Raw genomic sequence first — 19,404 nt, forward strand, 5'->3', positions numbered from 1 at the left:
AGAGCGTGGGAGTTCGAGACCAGCCTGGCAACACAGAGAAACCCTGCCCCTACCGAAAGAAAGACAAATTAGCCTGATGGTGGTGCGTGCCTGTGGTCCCAGCTACCTGAGAGACTGAGAAGGGAGGATTGCTTGAGCCCAGAAGTTTGAGGCTGCGGTGAGCCGTGACTGTGTCACTGCACTTTAGCCTGGGTGACAAGGCGAGACCCCTGCTCTAAAAAAAAATTTTTTTAAGTTAATTTGTAGAAAAGGTGTTAGATGTTCATTGCCGTATTTTATGATGGATTCCTGTTTAAATGCCATTCTCTTAAAAAAAAAAAAATAACTTGTAGGAGTTTTTAACCGTAAAATTAGCATCACATGTTTACCATGGAGAATTTACAAAAAACAAACAGAGGAAAATAAAACCTCTGTAATCATACTACTCAGAGATAACTTGCTGTTAGATTTCGGTGTAGATCTAATACTTTTTCTGTATTTATATTAAAAATACTTAAAACATATACATTTCTTTGTTACAAACATGGTATCTTATAGATAGTGCTGTCACATAGCAAAACAGTGTTAAATATTCTGAATCAGAAAAGGAGGCCGACTCTCCAACTGAAAGAGGTGTTATCCTAGAGACTTTTTCTGGTGATGGCAATTTGTTAATATTCACTTTTTGCTTTACATTCTGTATTGAAATAGTTTTTCTGTTTTGTTCTACTTTTAAGGATAATATAATTGTATCATGCTGTTTTTCACAGAAATGTAAGAAAAAAAGATATTAATTTTGTAAGTTAATAGAGGTTGAGCATCCCAAATCCAAAAATCTGAAATCCCAGATGCTCCAAATTCTGAAGCTTTTTGAGTGCTGACATTATGTTCAAAGGAAATGTTCTTTGGAAGATTTCAGATTTTTGGATTTAGGGAGCTCAACAAATAAGTATAATGCACATATTCCAAAACCTGAAAAAAATCCTACATTCAGAATACTTCTGATCCCAAACATTTCAGATAAGGGTTATTCAACCTGTACTGTCAGATGATCCCAAATGAAAAATATTAATCGTTAACCAAATGTCAAGGAATTGATCACATTTTACAGTTTCTGCCTAGGATTATGAATCAAGATGAAAAGGCTCTGCGTGTTTAAAAATATATATTTTTTTATTTTCTTATAAATCTTAAATGTATCAACACTTAAGATGTATTTGATATGTGGAATCCATTCATATTTTGGATTAAACAATTCTGTCAAGACCGTGGCAGTGATAGAGGATTTTTTTTTCCCACTGAACTATCACAAAATTGGAAAAAGAGTAATTGGAGAACCCCACTGGCTTGGCCAGCTCGAAGCCCGGGAGGGGGCAGGCAGTGCTGTGGATGGGAGCGTCGCAGTACCACGCTGCCCCTCCTGCCCATGGATCTCTGAGGCCTGCCTTTGTCCTTTGACCCTTGGCCATTTGTTAGTGTCTCTGAGAGCTGGACTGCTGTACCCCTACTTCCCCAGGGGGGCCTGACTTCACACAGCCTCTGCTGCAGTGCGTGGTTGGAGGTGACGGCCTTGGTAAATCCAGTTTCCTGCCTCCTCAATTATTTGTGCTCATACACTGTATATTTTTTAGTGAGGTTTATATTTGAGATGTGTTTTCTCCTTCTTACGCTTTCTGGCCTTTCTATGGATTAATACCTGGTCTCTTCTTGTGTACTTGAAAGTGAATCTCTCATCATATTTTTCCTTAGTGTCAGAACCTCCATGACTCCGAGCACTTAACGTGGCTCATTGTAAATCACATTCAAGATCTGATCAGCCTTTCCCACGAGCCTCCAGTACAGGACTTCATCAGTGCTGTTCATCGGAACTCCGCTGCCAGCGGCCTCTTCATCCAGGCAATTCAGTCTCGTTGTGAAAACCTTTCAACTGTACGTTTTCATCCTGCCAACAATTGCCAGTTGCAGTTTTCTCTGCCTTAAAAATGGAGTATTGAAATTTTTAACATTAATTTCTGATTGGCAAAATAGTCATCTTTTGTTCTTTTCCTTCTCGCTGTTAGCCAACCACTCTGAAGAAAACTCTTCAGTGCTTGGAGGGGATCCATCTCAGCCAGTCGGGAGCTGTGCTCACGTTGTATGTGGACAGGCTGCTGTGCACCCCTTTCCGTGTGCTGGCTCGCATGGTCGACATCCTTGCTTGTCGCCGGGTAGAAATGCTTCTGGCTGCAAATTTACAGGTATTGGGAAAAGAAACCCTGATATTGATTTATATTGAAAATTTAGCAGGCCAAGCAAAACAGGTGGCTGCCTTTTTCCTCCATAGGTGTGGTCTTGACACGGTCACCAATAGAAACATGGAAATATCTGCAAACTTGCCATTCCTCGTGTGTCTGATCTGTTTCTTGAACTTTTTTCTAGTCTGTCCTTACTAGGATGAACTGTACACATCAGTTTATCCTTTTTAAATGAGCATGAGGTTATTTTGGGTTGTTCAGTGTCACAAACACACTAATGTGTTTTTGTCTATTAGAGCAGCATGGCCCAGTTGCCAATGGAAGAACTCAACAGAATCCAGGAATACCTTCAGAGCAGCGGGCTCGCTCAGAGGTAATGCTGGAAACACAGGTCATCCTTGTGTTAGGAGAACCCAGGATATAAAAGATATAGATTTGTGCGGGAATAAATTCACAGGACAAGAAATTGATGTGCGTTATAGGTGGGTTTACTGCAGAAGTGCCATAATAGAAAGCTTCCTACTTTTAAAACAACCAGATCTCACTTTATATGGAGTAAAGGACAACCAGCAGGATCACGTCTATGACATGAGTGGAGGCAGTTTGCACTCCTGTTGGCTGTTTGAGAGGTAGTATTTAGAATGCCTGTATTCAGTGTCCTGTGATGAGTGGGAAAATAGGTTATCAGCTTTATCTTAGCAAAATCAAAGCATATCATCTAATTGCTAAACAAGAGTTGGCAAATCTGAAAGACATTACTGAATCCTTGGCATGCAGGACTTACATCTGCATCCCGTTGCCATTTTTTCTCTTCAAAGCATTTAATCACTTAGTTGTGTTTGCAAAGTCTTTTAGAAGCCTTTATCAGAAATCCTTACATCTCCTATGTGAGTGTATTTCCATGACTGCAAAATAAGTTAAACTTTTACCTTTTTTCTTCCCTTGGTGGGGGCGGAAATTGTGTGTGTGAAAGGGAAAGAGAGACAGCAGAGAAGGAGAATATAATTATCATGCTGTGTCCTTTGAGCTGAAATTGCAAAAAAGAAAACACACACACACATGCTTTGATTTCAGTCTTAAGAGTACCTTGTTGATGGTGTTTTTAAATGGGATTGGGCACAATTAGGTGGACAGTTTGGGGCGATTTTTCGGTCTGTAGGGCCAAGCTGTTTTGTAATTTGCATTATAAAGTTGTCACTCTCATAGCATATGGTGGCAGATAAACTATTATTACTTTTTGACCCTAGACTTAGTCTTCAGTCCAGATGAGGGAGATTAAAAGATTATAAATATCTTGTGCCAGATGAGGTGATTTTATTTTGAAATGACCATAAATTCCTATCAGTTGTCTTACTGGGATATTTTGATAGTGGAGTTTGTGCATTTGAGTCTTAGATGATCTGTTTTACGTTTATTAAGAAAGCCTTTATTAGCTTTTATACCATGTATGGACTGTTGCAATGTTTGAGTATAAATGAAATTTCTGGACAATATTAATGGAGTACAAACTGTGATACCTTAGAAGTAAACTAGGGCCTGCGTTTATATCATGACCTGTTTGAGTGTTGATGAGAAAATAGCTGCGAAGAAAAAGTTTTAAACAAGTTTCATTTTCCTTTAAGAAGCCACTAATAGTGCATCCTTAGGGTGTATATTTCTAGAATCCTAGTGTGCAGAGTTTAGACTAAGACTAAAAAAAAAATTGCACTGTAATTTCATTTTTGTTTGTATTTTAGACACCAGAGGCTCTATTCCCTGCTGGACAGGTTTCGTCTCTCCACCATGCAAGACTCACTTAGTCCCTCTCCCCCAGTCTCTTCCCACCCGCTGGACGGGGACGGGCACGTGTCACTGGAAACAGTGAGTCCGGACAAAGTAAGTGTCCAGCGTGTCTGCATGCGGGGCACAGGGCAGAGTGCCTCTGTCACCTGTGGCAGATACAGAGAGTGCAGAGGAGGTGCGGTGGACCCAAGGAGTGCTGGCGCTCTGCTCGGCTCAATGAAGCCGTGGTTAGAGACCTGGGGGGACCATCAATGTCCGAGGGAGCAAAGCAGTGCTGATGTGGGACCCTTTCGGTAGGAGTGCGAGGTGAGTCGTTAGTGGGTGACTCAAGGGAAAGTCAATTGTGGCCTGCAGGCCCCTGACTGCACAGGCCTTCAAGCACATGTCAGTGCATTTAGCCTCCCTCCATCGCCTCATACCTTCTGGCCACCTGTGAGTTGCACCGCCACTGCCAGCCATACTGGTATGTTGTCAGCACCTCCACTGCTCATACCTCACCGTTAGGGACCACTTGGGGCCTTGGTAGAGCCTTGGTACTCTACTTTCCTGGAGAGAGTTCAGCTTATGAATATGAATTTAGATTTCAAAAACCAGCAGCCCAAGTATAAGAAAGCGAAGGTTCAGTCCTGCCGCCTTAGGCTCTATTTGCTAAGCATCTGCCCTGCCCTGCCCTGGTTGCTGGGAAGAGATGAGCAAAGCAGACAGCCCAGGAGAGGATGGCAAAGGGGCCGCTAACCCTTAGTAGTTTAGCTATATTTGGAAGGACTATTAGAAGTTCACCAGGTGAAGGGGGAGGCCGTGAGAGTACCCAGGTAGGTAACAGAAGTCCAAAGGGGAAGACCTGTGGTGTGGTGAGCTGTATAGCCACAACATGCCGGCCGGCGGCCCTCTCAGTTAGCCTAGTGCAGTGTTCCCAAGCACTGGCCTAGGCCTGTAGCTCCAGGGATGTGAAGTGCCCTTGAACGCCACCCATCATGTTCCCCTTATTCATCTTTTTCTTCCCAGGACTGGTACATTCATCTTGTCAAATCCCAGTGTTGGACCAGGTCAGATTCTGCGCTGCTGGAAGGTGCAGAGCTGGTGAATCGGATTCCTGCTGAAGATATGAGTGCCTTCATGATGAACTCGGTACGGGGGGAGCAGCGGAAGCAAGGAATCCTCAGCTTTTCTTGTGACTTCCAAGTGGGATTTGTCTCCTCATGTGACCCACTTGTTGACAACACATGTTGGAGACTCCACTCTGGATGGGGACGGGATGACGGAGAGACTCCACTCTGAATGGGGCTGGGAAGTGGGGAGGACTCCATTTCAGGGGGCCGGGACATGGGGGATATGCTGATCGAGATTGTTTCAGCCACATTAGAATCCAAGGAGGCAAGTCGATTTCACTCAACCTTTCATGCATTTAAAGAAAATGGAGGTGGTCTTAGATTACAGTCATTTCACTGGTTTGTTCTCATGGCAGTGAGGAAGGGTATTGGATTGGTGTCTGTCTTAATTCAGGATCTTTGAGAAGATGGAGAGCACTCCCTCAGGGATTAGGAGAGACTCGAGATGGAAATGAAGATTTTACTACTTACAGGTCCTGGCGGGTACATGGCATGCCCAGAGGCCCCTCACACATGGAAGTTGGGGGCATGTGAGGGAATGAAGTGTGGTCCTGGGCACTTTTATTGGCATCTAGGGTGGGGGACCTGAGCGGCAGGAAGCAGGGTAGAAACTGGATGGCAGTGAAGTTGGAAGCAGGCAGCTGTGAAATTTGAAGCAAGTTGATGGGAGCCCTCTCTCATGAGGAGGTATTGTTTTGAAATCCAGCTGGCCCCAAGGCTGGGTGTGTGGTTTGGCATGAGAACTATCTGACCTCCACGGGAGGAACAAACACGGGATGTCATCATCTAAGCTCCATGGCCAAGACAGAATGGAAGTCAGGGTTGCATATTTGCCGTAGACTTTGACACAGTGTCGTAGTAACTTGTTTCTGGTGTTCTGGAGGTTGATCTTTAGTCGCAAAAGAGACCCTTGAATGCAGTGAGATTTCCTCTACCCACACCTCTGTTAGATGTAGTGAGGTTCTTCACCCCCCAACCCCAGATGTCAGAGGGCAGCCTGCGCAGAGCTATCCCAGGAGACCGTGCAAAGCCTTGGTGTCCCTGTCCTTCACCTGTGGGCAGATCCTGTGAGCAGTCGGGGGGCCACCTCTTTGGTGTGGTACAGCCATGGCCTGAGCAGGGCTTCCTCTCAGACCTACTAGGACGGGAGAAACCTCCTGGTGCTTTAGCCCTGCGTTGATACGCAGCAGATGGGAGGGAAGTGGGCACCCGGGAGGACAAATGCATGTAGAGGCTGGGGGTGGAGGCAGGTGTTCATGAAAAGAGACCTTACAGGGAGGGCAACACAACAGTGTGTTCTGATGTACTGAAGAGCTAGACTGAAAAGAACAGGAGAATTCACCCAAAATCCATTTACTAAAATTGTTTATCCTTTTTTTTTTTTGAGACGAAGTCTCGCTCTTGTCCCCCAGGCTGGAGTGCGATGGTAGATCTTGGCTCACTGCAACCTCTGCCTCCTGGATTTAAACAATTCTCCTGCCTCAGCCTCCCGAGTACAGGCATGCACCCACCACGCCCGGCTAATTTTTGTATTTTTAGTAGAGACGTGGTTTCACCGTGTTGGCCAGGCTTGTCTTAAACTCCTGACCTCAGGTGATCTCCCTGCCTCAGCCTCCCAAAGTGCTGGGATTACAGGCCTGAGCCACTGCGCCCGGCCTAAAATTGTTTATCTTAAGATTCATGCAGTGAAAACTAACTTACTGAGTGATAAATTTGCTTAGTGATCTGTTTATTAGGTTTTCCAAATTTGCTAATTGGGCTTTGAACAGCTGTAAAAGTTCTGACTGTAAAAGAAAGCTGCAACTTTTGGCATTCATGATGCTTTTCTGAATATTAAACTAAGATAGATGTTTTACCTGAAGAATTGGCCCCCAATCTTATAAATGGCTAAACAAAAAAGGTTGCTAAAACATAATCCAAATTGTCATAGGAAATACCATTTTTCCAACCAAAATTTTGTCATTCATATGGCTACTTTTACTTATTTCAGCTGCATTTGACCATCTTTTTCAAACTTCAGGGATGGTTGGTGTATCACCGAGATCTTGGATGACACTTTAGCTTTGATTTTCTGTTTTTATGAATTAAAATTGTCATACCAAAATTTTTACTTCAAGCAAATCCAAGAGCATAAAAAATTAAAATATCACTTAAAGTACCAAGAGAGAACAGAAATATATTTTACTAAGCGTACGTTGAATGAAGTTGTTCAAATATTTGTAACAGGCATAGAGTAGAATTTTCTTAAAAACATTTTTGATGGTATACCAATCTGTGTTTTCTCAGAAACATTTGCCTTATTCTTTTTTCTGTTGTGTTTTTCTTACCTGATTGAAAGCTCCTAATCTGTTGTTACTGTTTGTTTAACCTTTAATGCTCTGATTTCAGGAGTTCAACCTAAGCCTGCTAGCTCCATGCTTAAGCCTAGGGATGAGTGAGATTTCTGGTGGCCAGAAGAGTCCGCTTTTTGAAGCAGCCCGTGAGGTGACTCTGGCCCGCGTGAGCAGCACCGTGCAGCAGCTCCCTGCTGCCCACCACGTCTTCCAGTCCGACCTGCCTGCAGAGCCGGCGGCCTACTGGAGCAAGTTGAATGATCTATTTGGTAATTAAAATTAAAATTTATCTTATTTTTAGAAAGGTTCCAGGGCCAGTATAGTACTTTGCACCAAGTCAATATACAATAAAGGCGGTGGATCTAATACAGCGAAAGCGTTTACAGAGGCAGCTAAAGAGCAGCACTGGTGGCCTCAGCGCAGAATTTCTTCCTGCGTGTTTGCCACTTTGCCGTTCATTGACGTGGTCACGGACATAGGGCTCTAAGCCCTTGAGGAAGGCTGGGCCAGACCTCAGGGGAGATGCAGCCCCAAACTACATGCAGTCATGTGGATGGATGCGTAGATGTGCCATTGAGGAGCAATGTCTTGTGCTTTCATCAGATTCTCAAAGAATTGCTTGACTGCCTTTCGAAGGTGTTGCATCTGTGCTCATGTTTGCACCCACCCACGAGGGCCTTCTGTTTCAGGGGATGCTGCGCTGTATCAGTCCCTGACCACTCTGGCCCGGGCCCTGGCACAGTACCTGGTGGCGGTCTCCAAACTGCCCAGTCACTTGCACCTTCCTCCTGAGAAAGAGAAGGACACCATGAAATTCGTGGTGGCAACCCTTGAGGTAAGAGGCAGCTCAGGAGCTCATTGTTGCTGTGGGAGGGGACACGGGGCTGACACTGGAGAGGGTAAAGCAGTTTTATTTGAAAAGCAAGAGCTCTGACCAATCCAGTCACTCTTCCGTCTCAGCCTGGCAGTAAGTCTTGTCACCGTCAAGTTATTGTAGCCAGCCTTCACCCTTGCCTCGCCACTCCTCACGGTGGCCTGTGAGGTCAGCCAGGTCCCCTTCTCATCTGCACCTCCAGTGTTATGTGGATCGTAATTTTAGAGACTTGAAAAATAACCATCTGGAGGTACTTTGTGTCTTAAGTTGGCCTGGACATGTCAGCCAAGGAATACTTGGTTTGTGTTAGTGCTTGTAATTAGCCCCCAAAACATGTACACATTCTGGATGCATTAAAGTCAGGCCTGTATCCTTAAAGGGCCATCTCTGTACTGCCTGCCCTCAGCAGGGACACACTTTGCAGACCCACAGAGGCTCCGCCTCCACCTCACACCAAAGAAAGGGAGGAGTCCAAAGGGCATCAGTGCCGTTACTCACAAAATGATAAATACACCCTTATTCTGAACCAGGTGGAGTCAGATGGTTTGTGATCCCTGTCCTTTAGGTTTCAGCTTAGTGGGGAAGTGGGAAAGCCAGCGTGTGATCACAGCACAGGGTGATTGCTGCCGATTATATTATGTGCCTGCTGTGTGCAGGACAACATACTTTACACGCATCATCTTATTTGACTCTCACAACTCCCTGTGAGATAGGCTCTGTTACTCCCATTTGACAGGTGAGGAGAGCAAGGCTTAGAGAATTTCAGTGACTTGCCCAGGTCCACTGAGGTAGGAAGTAGCCATTCTGGCGTTTGAACTCAAGGCCTGCTATCCCTAGAACCCACGCTCTCAAATTCAACCTCTGAGGCTATGCCAGAGGCAAGCCCCAGTGCTGTGGGCGCCCCAGGGAAGAACCTCTGGCCTGGTGGCCATGTAGCCCAGGAGAGATGTCTACAGGAGCCCACAGCGCTGAAGGAGAGAAGGGCAGCAGAGTTAAGGGGGCATTCTGGCAGAGAGGGGACTGGCACCTTGGGGAATAGCTGGGTCAGGACTGAATGTCATGGAGTCAGGTCAGAGCTGTCCTTCTGGAGGGCAAGGGCATCTGGACCTGCTTCCCCTCAATGCTTTGGACGGTTCCACCACAACTGATTCACACGGCCTCCCCAAATGAAGGTACACAAGCGGGCATTCTGTGACTTGGTACTTCCCTTTAGGCCCTGTCCTGGCATTTGATCCATGAGCAGATTCCGCTGAGTCTGGATCTCCAGGCAGGGCTGGACTGCTGCTGCCTGGCCCTGCAGCTGCCTGGCCTCTGGAGCGTGGTCTCCTCCGCAGAGTTTGTGACCCACGCCTGCTCCCTCATCCACTGTGTGCACTTCATCCTGGAGGCCGGTGAGTCCCCATCCGTGAACAATGGGTTCCTATCCTAGTTCCTGTCTAGTTCGCCATGTTTATATTTTGTGCTGCCTGTTTGCCAGGTACTAAGCTAGGAATTGGGGATGGAGAGGTAGATAAAATACGCATTAGGAAGGGCTGGGCTCCATCTCTTTTTTTTTTTTTTTTTTTTTTGAGACGGAGTCTCGCTCTGTCGCTCAGGCTGGAGTGCAGTGGCCAGATCTCAGCTCACTGCAAGCTCCGCCTCCCGGGTTCACGCCATTCTCTTGCCTCAGCCTCCCGAGTAGCTGGGACTACAGGTGCCCGCCACCTCGCCCGGCTAGTTTTTCGTATTTTTTAGTAGAGACGGGGTTTCACCGTCTTAGCCAGGATGGTCTCGATCTCCTGACCTCGTGATCCGCCCGTCTCGGCCTCCCAAAGTGCTGGGATTACAGGCTTGAGCCACCGCGCCTGGCCGGCTCCATCTCTTACTCTCCAATATATTGGAGTCTACACTGGAATTTAACTTGAATTTGCTTTTTTAGTCATTTTATTTAGATTTTGGAATTTCAGCTTTCATCAAAATTACTTCTAAATTTTATGTCTCTGTGATCTTTGGTCTTAGCTGACTGTTTTATGCATTTAGTCTTATATGATCGAAAGGTTAGTAAGATTACGTTCAGAAGATTGTTTTCTGTTCAAATGCTTGTTTCTATACTGCACTGTAATATTAACGTACTGTAAAATAAAAGTGGCTTATTCTTTTCAAGGAACAGTATCCTCAACAAGGGTTATTAGCCACAATTTTTAAAAAATTGGACATCATGGTTTACATGTTGGAGGGCGTTTTGAAGCTTTGTATTTTCAAATTAAACATTATAGAGTGATGTTTTGATGTTTCATAATTGTTTTCATCTGTGCATTTGTGGCCAGCTTGAAAACAAAGATCCAGGGATTAATACTTAAAAGCCAGACTTCTTGGGGGTTATAGAGATGATTTTGGTAGTAATGAATCTTGAGCCGTCTGATAATAACCTCGGGGTGAGAGATGGCCAACAGGAGAGAGTCGAGGGACTTACAAATCTGAATGAAATCTGAAGTACAAATCTTCAGACATATGCCACTAACCAAGAGATTGGTACCTCAGTCTAATATTGTCTGTTTGTCTAAAATTGGTTCTAAGAAATCTAGGCTCATCTGTCTATCCCTTTGAACTTTTGTGAGGCTGCACAAATGTAAAATTTTGAATGAAAAGCACTGATGGAAGTCTGTGGAAATTCTTCTGTTTGTTCTGTTGTAATTTTAGTTGCAGTGCAGCCTGGAGAGCAGCTTCTTAGTCCAGAAAGAAGGACAAATACCCCAAAAGCCATCAGAGAGGAGGAGGAGGAAATAGATCCTAACACACAGAGTAAGTCTCAGGACCCATTCTTTCTTACATGTGGTTCCTCCAAGACTTAAAAGTCATTCACAGAGACGTGCGCCGTGGTGAGTGTGCACTCCTGGAAGCGCACCGTAGCTCGGCTGTGTCCTGCTGCTCCTCCCTCGCCGTGGGAGGCTTTAGTCCATTGCTTTGCCACACTCTTTTGTTTCACCGTATCCCTGTGCATGCGGCTGTCTCTGACCCTACAGAGCAGCTGGGATGCCTCTGGGGGAGCCCTTCCCCCTCCAGCACTTCCACATGCAGTTACTCTGAGCTCCTGGAGGGCAGGGAGCAGGTTTGTCTTCTCTGTGTTCTCAGAAATTAATGCTTGGCCCCTGGTCAGCAAGCAGCAACCTTTTGTTGAGTGATAATGAATAAAATACATGTTTCCCACATGAGTATTCAGTAACCTCAGTGTCAGGTTCAGCCATCTGTTTTGGTGGATATTTAAAAGAAAATTCCACTTTTCCTACAGAAAAAAATAAATAAATAAATCTAAATCCCAGTGATTTAAGCCAGTTATAGACTTAGACATATACTACGGCTTTTCATGCCCTTTCCTCCCAATTCTAGAGTAGTATTTTACTAGGAAAATGGTGGCAATGCCTGTTGAGAGGAAAAGTTTTTGGCCAAGTGTCTTTCGTTCTTGCCAGGGGCCCTAGGCTGCTGGGGCTACTTCAGTTTCTTTAGCCCAGTGTCTGGCAGGGAATGCTCCCTGTAGCCTGTCCCACAGAGGCGGGGGTGCCTCACCTGGGGCCTGTCCACGCATGTTACACAGCACCCTTACTTGGAGCATCAGGCATCTTTTCCGCGTTCCGTGGCTCAGGAAACACACCTTTTCAATCATGAGTTCGCCAGTGCTTTTGGGCTTTTTCTCCCAGCTTTTGTGCAATCCTAGTTATGGACGGAGTTTTCCTGCCTTTAGTCTTCTGCATAGTACTTTTTTCTTCTGGTTCCCGGTTCGAGGTTTTGTAATTAAAGAATGACCCAGAAGCAGTGGCATTTTCTTTTCTTTTTTTTTTTTTTTTTTTTTTTTTGAGACAGAGTGTGGCTCTGTCGTCCAGGCTGGAGTGCAGTGGCCGGATCTCAGCTCACTGCAAGCTCTGCCTCCCGGGTTCACGCCATTCTCCTGCCTCAGCCTCCCGAGTAGCTGAGACTACAGGCGCCCGCCACCTTGCCTGGCTAGTTTTTTGTATTTTTTAGTAGAGACAGGGTTTCACCGTGTTAGCCAGGATGGTCTCGATCTCCTGACCTCGTGATTCGCCCGTCTCGGCCTCCCAAAGTGCTGGGATTACAGGCTTGAGCCACCACGCCCGGCCAGCAGTGGCATTTTCATACACAGCCAAGGTCTTCTCTGAATTTTTATCTCGAACCTCTGTGGGTCCTTCAGGCTTCAGTTTGTGATTTCATGATTTCTTGTTGCTACCTAAGGAATATGAAAACACCCACCTCCCTACTCTGCGTCTTCCAGCCGATGGCACCTCAGGCTGTTGGTCCTGTGCTTCTGTGGCAGGGATAAGAATAGTGCCAACCATGTGGATTGAGATAGATCAGTTAGTCCATCCATGTCAAGCACCTGGAATGGATGACAGTCTTGTTGTGAATACTCAACAGATGCTACCATGACTTTAGTTAGATTTCCATTGCTTTGAAACAGTTGAGACATCTCAGGGCTTTGAGCCAGAGCAGTGGGCCCTGATGCAGGTTCTGTTTGGTTGAAGATGATTGTGCTTATTCCCTGTGGCCCTTGTAGACCGGAGTGGGAAGCTTGCTTGATTTTAATCACCTCGATAGGATCTTACTTCTTAAAGGTCATCCAATAAATAATGAGCCAACTCATTAGCCTGGGGCTTAATTGCTTAAGTCCAATGAGAAGTCATTCTCTATCCTAGGAAGTTGCCCAAACTGTAGAATCTCGTGGCCTGTGGGTAGTAGCCACTTACTACACATTCACTGACTCAACGAATCATATTTTAGTAGATACAATATTCTAGACTCAAGACACCATGATGTGGATCTTCCCAGGGGTGTGACGTGTTCCTCGGCGTCTGCCTTGGGAGTTTCCATTTCCATCAGAACCATGCCCCAGGGCCCTCAAACACTCTGATCTAGGAGAGCCAGTGAAGCAAGGATGACAGCGTGGCCCTTTGATACCAGCTGAGGGACAGACACAGGTCCTGGGAGACCAGAGAAAGACAAGGGGCAGAGGAAGTGTCCTAGAGGGTGGGCCAGAGGGCTGGGAACCAAGGCCAGAGCTCAGGTTCAGGACCATTCCAGCAATCCCAGCAGAAAATGGGGAGGATTGTATGGTATAGGCGGATATGAAGGAGGTAGACTCTGCAAGCTTTCAGTGGCCAACTCAAGGTGATTCCACAATTACAGCTTGAGCAGCTGCTTGTCGGTCATGCCTCTTACACTGGGCAAGTAGAATGTGTTTTTTTAAAAGTCTTCTCTTAACCATTGCTTGTTTAGATCCGAAGTATATCACCGCAGCCTGTGAGATGGTGGCAGAAATGGTGGAGTCTCTGCAGTCGGTGTTGGCTTTGGGTCATAAAAGGAATAGTGGCGTGCCGGCGTTTCTCACGTCAGTGCTCAGGAACATCGTCGTCAGCCTGGCCCGCCTGCCCCTTGTCAACAGCTACACACGTGTGCCCCCACTGGTGAGTCTGGTCGTTCCGTGTAGAAGACCAAGTACGGTGAAACGCATGGGTAAGCCCTGGGCTGGGCACACCGGAGAGGGCAGGACAGAGTCCCCGCAGCCCAGAGGCTGCCAGCTGTGGTTCTGGTGCCAGCTGTGGTTCTGGTGCCAGCTGTGGTTCTCGTGCCAGCTGTGGTTCTCGTGCCAGGCTGCTTTCCTCAGGCACCGTGTGTGGAGGTCGCTAGTAGAAATACTGGGTTTTCTAAAATGAAGTGAGGCCCCACATCCCTAAGAGATTAGTGTTAGACTTGATTCTAAAGCAACTAGACCACTTTGCTTACTGGTAGACCAGAAACCACACTCCCTCGAGTGAGTGAGATTTTCCTTTGGAAATAATTCATGTTTTTCTACACAATTTTGCTGCTGTCTTCAGAATCGGTTTAAAGTAGGTGTTATTGCTGGGCGCAGTAACTCATGCCTGTAATCCCAGCACTTTGGGAAGCCAAGGCGGGCAGATCACTTGAGGTCAGGAGTTTGAGACCAGCCTGGCCAACATGGTGAAACCCCGTCTCTACTAAAAATACAAAAATTAGCCAGGTGTGGTGGTGTGCACCTGTAATCCCAGCTACTCAGGAGACTGAGACAGGAGAATGGCTTGAACCCAGGAGGCGGAGGTTGCAGTGAGCCGAGATCACGCTACTGCACTCCAGCCTGGGCAACAGAGCAATACTCTGTCTCAAAAAAAAAAAAAAAAAAAAGTAGGTGTTATTGATCAGGATGCTTGTTTCAGATAACGAAGAGCTTAGCTTGAGGAGAGTGAGGGTTGATGGAAGGGGACTGGCTTCTGCTCAGTGAAATGGCATCATCTCCCACCAGCCTGCTGAAGTAAGATGATGGGACCTGTTCCTTAGGGACTGCAGCATCCTCAGGCAAGAAAGAAAGGCCGACCCGGCAGGGTGTGAGCCAGCAGGTATAGGTCAGTGACAATGGAGCTGGGTCCCAGGGAAGAGGCTTGTGGCTGCTTGAGAAGGGTGCGTGCCCGTCTGTGTGCGCGTGCGCGTGTGTGCATGTACGCCGGAGAGTCTGGGGAGGCTTGCTCCAAGGACACAGTATTTGATCCTGAGACATGAGGAGGGTTCTGCCGCAGGGGATGAAGGTATTCAGATGGAGAGCTCATTCGGAAGAAGAGGCCAGGGCCCGGTGGTGCTGGAAGCAGTTGCAGAACAGGGAGTTGTAAGCTTTCCTGGGAAGAGCAGCAGGAGTGCTGGAGAAGCAGGCCACCCTTGCTGCATGGGGGTTGCTCTTGGCCCCACTCTTGGTGCACAGCGAGTCACTGTGAGTTCGTTAGCATCTGGTTCTGAAACAGTAACTGCTCCTTTGGAGGGGCTCGGGGAGACCATGTAGGAGGGCACAGTCAAGAGGTCATGCTATCTGGAACACACTTGAGGATATGCCAGGACGGACTGCATGCTGTAGATAAAATTCTTCTAGCAAGCTCTTAACCGGCATTGAGGAGTTCCCTGAGTGCGGTCATCTGGAAGGCAGCTGTGAAAGGCACTGCAGTCTCCCCCCGGGCAGGTACCAGAGAGGAGCACAGGGGAGCAGAACTGATTTAAAGAGAGGGCTTTCCTGTGGTGAGGTGAGAGATGAGCTGGTCATTATCATAGAACCCCTCTGCCTGTGTGCAGATGCGCTGTGGGAATCCTGGGGTTCCGTTGGGTCCTCTGTCACCTCACTGAAGGCATGTCAGCTGAGCTGGCCAGACCTTCAGCTGATCCTGCCACTTGAACAGCATCAAGCCTGCCTCTGGATTCTTCTGTGCACGGTGCTTGTCTAATCACCTCATGCACAGAGAACTGTACTTCAGAGTTTACAGAAATAAGCTGTATGGTTCATTTTCGTGCCTGCTTGCCAACAAACATATCTGAGCTGAACTTCATTGAACGCCTGCCTTTATTCTAACACACCATCTGCTGTTTGTGGGCGAGGGGTGCTGTCTCTAACTCCTGCCTGCCTCTCCCAGCATCCCTGAGTGGGGTGTGCCAGCAGCCTTAGGGTGAGGACAGGAAGTGGGAGGGCAGAGCAGATTTGGAAGGGCCACTTGATGGGGAAGGAAGTCCCAGGAAGCAGTTGGAGCTGTTTTCTGGGGGAGAAGGTGCCAGCTTGGGGACAGTGTTGTAGTGAGGAGGAAGCCCGGTGGAGAGAAGTGGGGCTTCCTGCTTCCTCACAGTGTGTCTGTCCTGACTCAGCTCAGGTGATGTCACTTCCTTTTCATCTTCTCAGGTGTGGAAGCTTGGATGGTCACCCAAACCGGGAGGGGATTTTGGCACAGCATTCCCTGAGATCCCCGTGGAGTTCCTCCAGGAAAAGGAAGTCTTTAAGGAGTTCATCTACCGCATCAACACGCTAGGTACTCTTGGGGCCTCTTTCAGGTCACCATCGTCGGGCATGTACCGGGAGGAAATCCAGAGCCCCAGTACTGGGATCTTCTCATTTGACTCCAGAAAAGATTTAAGCATGATAATAATACAAACCTGTGTGAATACATTTTGCAGTGTCAGCAAAACTCCTTTTACTGAGAAAATAGATCCCAGTTCCTGTGTTTTGTGGCTTGAATCCCAGCTTTTTATATTCTGGGCTTGTTTGAAGTCAGGAAAGATTCATGTGTAACAGACAACGTGAGGCCAAATTCTGCCTTCGATTTTGCATTTAGGCTCAACAGTGGCAGCGTTTGTCTCGGAGTGTGTTCTCGTGTTCACCAGTCTGATCCTGTTGTGTCTCACTGGTGCGTTTTCTCACATGGGAACAAGCAGACGGGAGCAGACGGAGTCAAGTCTCTTAGCACTCGCCTTCCTCAGAGCCTAGAGGCAGCATGGGGAGAAAGCGGGCTTGGGGCTCAGACAGTCCTGGTCTGCTTCCAGCCCTCTGTAGCTGAGCAGCGCGGAACAAGTCCTTCTAACCTCTAGAGACCCTCAGTTTTGTCAAATGTAAAATGGGAGTCACGTCTATTTTATAGAATTGTTGCAGATTTAGAAATTACATTTCTTTTTTTTTTTTTTTTTTTTTTTTTTGAGACGGAGTCTCGGCTCTGTCAACCAGGCTGGAGTGCAGTGGCGCGATCTCGGCTCACTCCAAACTCCGCCTCCTGGGTTCACGCCATTCTCCTGCCTCAGCCTCCCGAGTAGCTGGGACTACAGGCGCCCGCTGCCACGCCTGGCTAATTTTTTGTATTTTTAGTAGAGACAGGGTTTCATTGTATTAACCAGGATGGTCTCGATCTCCTGACCTCGTGATCCGCCCACCTCGGTCTCCCAAAGTGCTGGGATTACAGGAGTGAGCCACCGTGCCTGGCCTAGAAATTGCATTTCTAAACAAGTGTTAGCCCTTATTTCTAAATAAGTGTCGAAATGAATAAGTCACCACTTTCGCCCCTATTTGATGGCAAGAGGTGTGATCTTGTGGTGGGATTGTAATCAGTCAGTCCTCAGTGACTGTGCCCTGCTGTGGTGTTTCCTGGAAAGTTCTTGTCTTGTCCTAGAAAGTCTGGCAGGGGCACCCTGTCTCCACTGTCCAGTCTTCTCCCCAGGCCCTTCAGGCTTCTGCAAATTTGAGGCTTGTTTTCATCCCAGAAGGTTCTGGCAGCAGACGCCTTGCGTCTACTGTCCCCTTTAGTTAATTAGATAATTCAATGTCCAAAGGGAACCCTGAGCAGGAACCTCAAGCCAGCTGCCTCACGGAGCTCCTCCTCTTCCTCACTGTGAAGATTGGTGTCAGTGGCCTCCTGGTCTCCCCCTTGCCTAACACGAGCTCCTTTGCTTACTTGGGTGCCCTTGCCCTTGAACTCCCCGGCAGACGTGCGTGACCCAAGACTGTGCTACAGTCCTTGTTTTTGTTCATGCTCATCTTCTTCTTGGTTCATTGTTTTCCCTGTAATGTCAATTGTTTTATTTGTCTGTATCTGTGTCTGAATCAGTCCTGCACGCTCTCCTTCTCTCTGTCTTTTGTTCTTTCTTTACCCAGTTTATCACAGGGACCCCGATGTCCATTTCTCTAGTTCTCCTGTCCTAAGCACCCCATCCTGTCTTTCTGGCCTTATCACAAGTGGCGTGTCTGCCTCAGACATCATGATGGGGGCATGAAGCACAGCTGTCAGAAACAACTGTTCGTTAGGTACACTCGAATTCAGCTCATCAATAGGAATGGAGGGTCTATCAGATGTGTTTTCACTGAATCCCTGTTCCTACCTCAATACACTCTTTTTTATCTATTCTTCTAGACAGGTCAGAGGAACCATTGCTTTGACTTTTAAATTTTTAGCAACTTTATTGAGGTAGAATTCACATACTACAGATTTCACCCACTCTAATCGGACAGCTTGGTGGCCTTCAGTTTTATCCACAGAGTTGTGCAGCTAGCTGCACAGTTTCAGGGCTGGACTCCAGGGAAGATTTTAGCCCCTCTTGTGAGTGGGGCAGAAGTGGCCCTGGCCTTGCGCGAGGTCATCTGCATGGGCGTCCCTGCCCTGTCCCTGTGTCTGCACCACTGGGGGTTGAACAGGCTGCCAGGGCCGACCTGGGCCTGTGCCACCTGCCTCTCACGTGCCTCCGACAGTGCAGCCGGTGTCTGTACTTTGGTTTCCTTGGTGATGACATGGAGGGGATAGTGTTCCCTGTGTCATAGACCTGTGTGAGGTTTAAGGGACTTACTGCCCTTGGCATGGGGCCTGCTCCAGGGGCCGTGCTGTGTCGGCATAGCTGTCAGCTTTCCGTTACAGGCTTGAGAAGGCTTGACACTGTCTCATGTAACATTTATATTTCTAGGCTGGACCAGTCGTACTCAGTTTGAAGAAACTTGGGCCACTCTCCTTGGTGTCCTGGTGACGCAGCCCCTCGTGATGGAGCAGGAGGAGAGCCCACCAGAAGTAAGGCCACACCCCATGCTGGTTGGCACAGGGACGGTTATGGCCACTTGCAGGCCTTTGGTGGTGAAGAAAATAAGGCAGCAGACTGGTGTTTTCTTTTTTTTTTTTTTTCTCCTACCTTATTTTTGAGAGAGTAGCCAGATGGTGTCTTGACTGATATTCCAGAGCAGGGACAAAGCCCACTGAGGTTTGGGGGCTGCAATTACCAATGGCTGGAATGCATTTGATTACAGTGCGTTCCATGTTAAGGATCAATAAGATTGTGCTCTTTCTGGAAAGTATCTTTTAGTTTTATTTATTGGTATTCAGAGGAGTGTAGGTTGAATTAAAATGAAAAGGCATTTTATAAAGGCCGTGAGTAGTACATGGTTTCATTTTTCTAATGTCTTGCAGAGATTTTATTAGGCTTCTCGAAGTGTTCACGTACATTACGTTAATGTGATACTAAGGGTAACTGTACTCTGGCACAGCGAAGCCAGCAGAATGGGAAGTTGTGGAATGCAGGCCCTTGATTCTGATAGAAGGTGTGGTATGAACTCGCAGAAATGACAGTTTGGAGGGTAGACATATGTCACAAGTCATCAAGATTGTCTTTAAATTCATCCATAGAAGCTAACAGGTTGTCATAAGCAAAGCCTCTAAAATGTATGAGGGAATTCAAGGATAATTTATCAAAAAGTAATTCATGTTTGGAGTTTTGTGCCCAAAGGAGTCCTTGATTTGAAAAATGGGCGTTTGCCC

General features: G+C 47.0%; 1 protein-coding gene across 4 annotated transcripts in view; it reads left to right on the top strand.

Annotated features, from left to right (window-relative positions):
• The window catches only part of HTT (huntingtin), a 167,821-nt gene that overhangs the window by 127,586 nt on the left and 20,831 nt on the right, over positions 1-19,404 (top strand). For 3 of the 4 annotated variants that reach the window (XR_012434581.1, XM_045392045.2, XM_065544700.1), the window contains 12 exons: positions 1,729-1,908; positions 2,040-2,216; positions 2,510-2,586; positions 3,950-4,088; positions 5,001-5,123; positions 7,493-7,706; positions 8,127-8,272; positions 9,525-9,702; positions 10,991-11,092; positions 13,577-13,764; positions 16,026-16,152; positions 18,563-18,663. Coding sequence is in view for 2 of the 4 variants with exons in the window: in XM_045392045.2 (XP_045247980.2) it covers positions 1,729-1,908; positions 2,040-2,216; positions 2,510-2,586; positions 3,950-4,088; positions 5,001-5,123; positions 7,493-7,706; positions 8,127-8,272; positions 9,525-9,702; positions 10,991-11,092; positions 13,577-13,764; positions 16,026-16,152; positions 18,563-18,663 (1,752 nt within the window). In the remaining 2 variants the exon portion in view is untranslated. Of the gene's footprint in view, positions 1-1,728; positions 1,909-2,039; positions 2,217-2,509; positions 2,587-3,949; positions 4,089-5,000; positions 5,124-7,492; positions 7,707-8,126; positions 8,273-9,524; positions 9,703-10,990; positions 11,093-13,576; positions 13,765-16,025; positions 16,153-18,562; positions 18,664-19,404 lie in introns of those variants that run through there. The other variant, XR_012434582.1, reaches the window with a different exon arrangement.

The sequence above is a fragment of the Macaca fascicularis genome, chromosome 5 (assembly GCF_037993035.2).
Source record: "Macaca fascicularis isolate 582-1 chromosome 5, T2T-MFA8v1.1".
In the NCBI taxonomy this organism is placed as follows: Eukaryota; Metazoa; Chordata; class Mammalia; order Primates; family Cercopithecidae; genus Macaca; species Macaca fascicularis.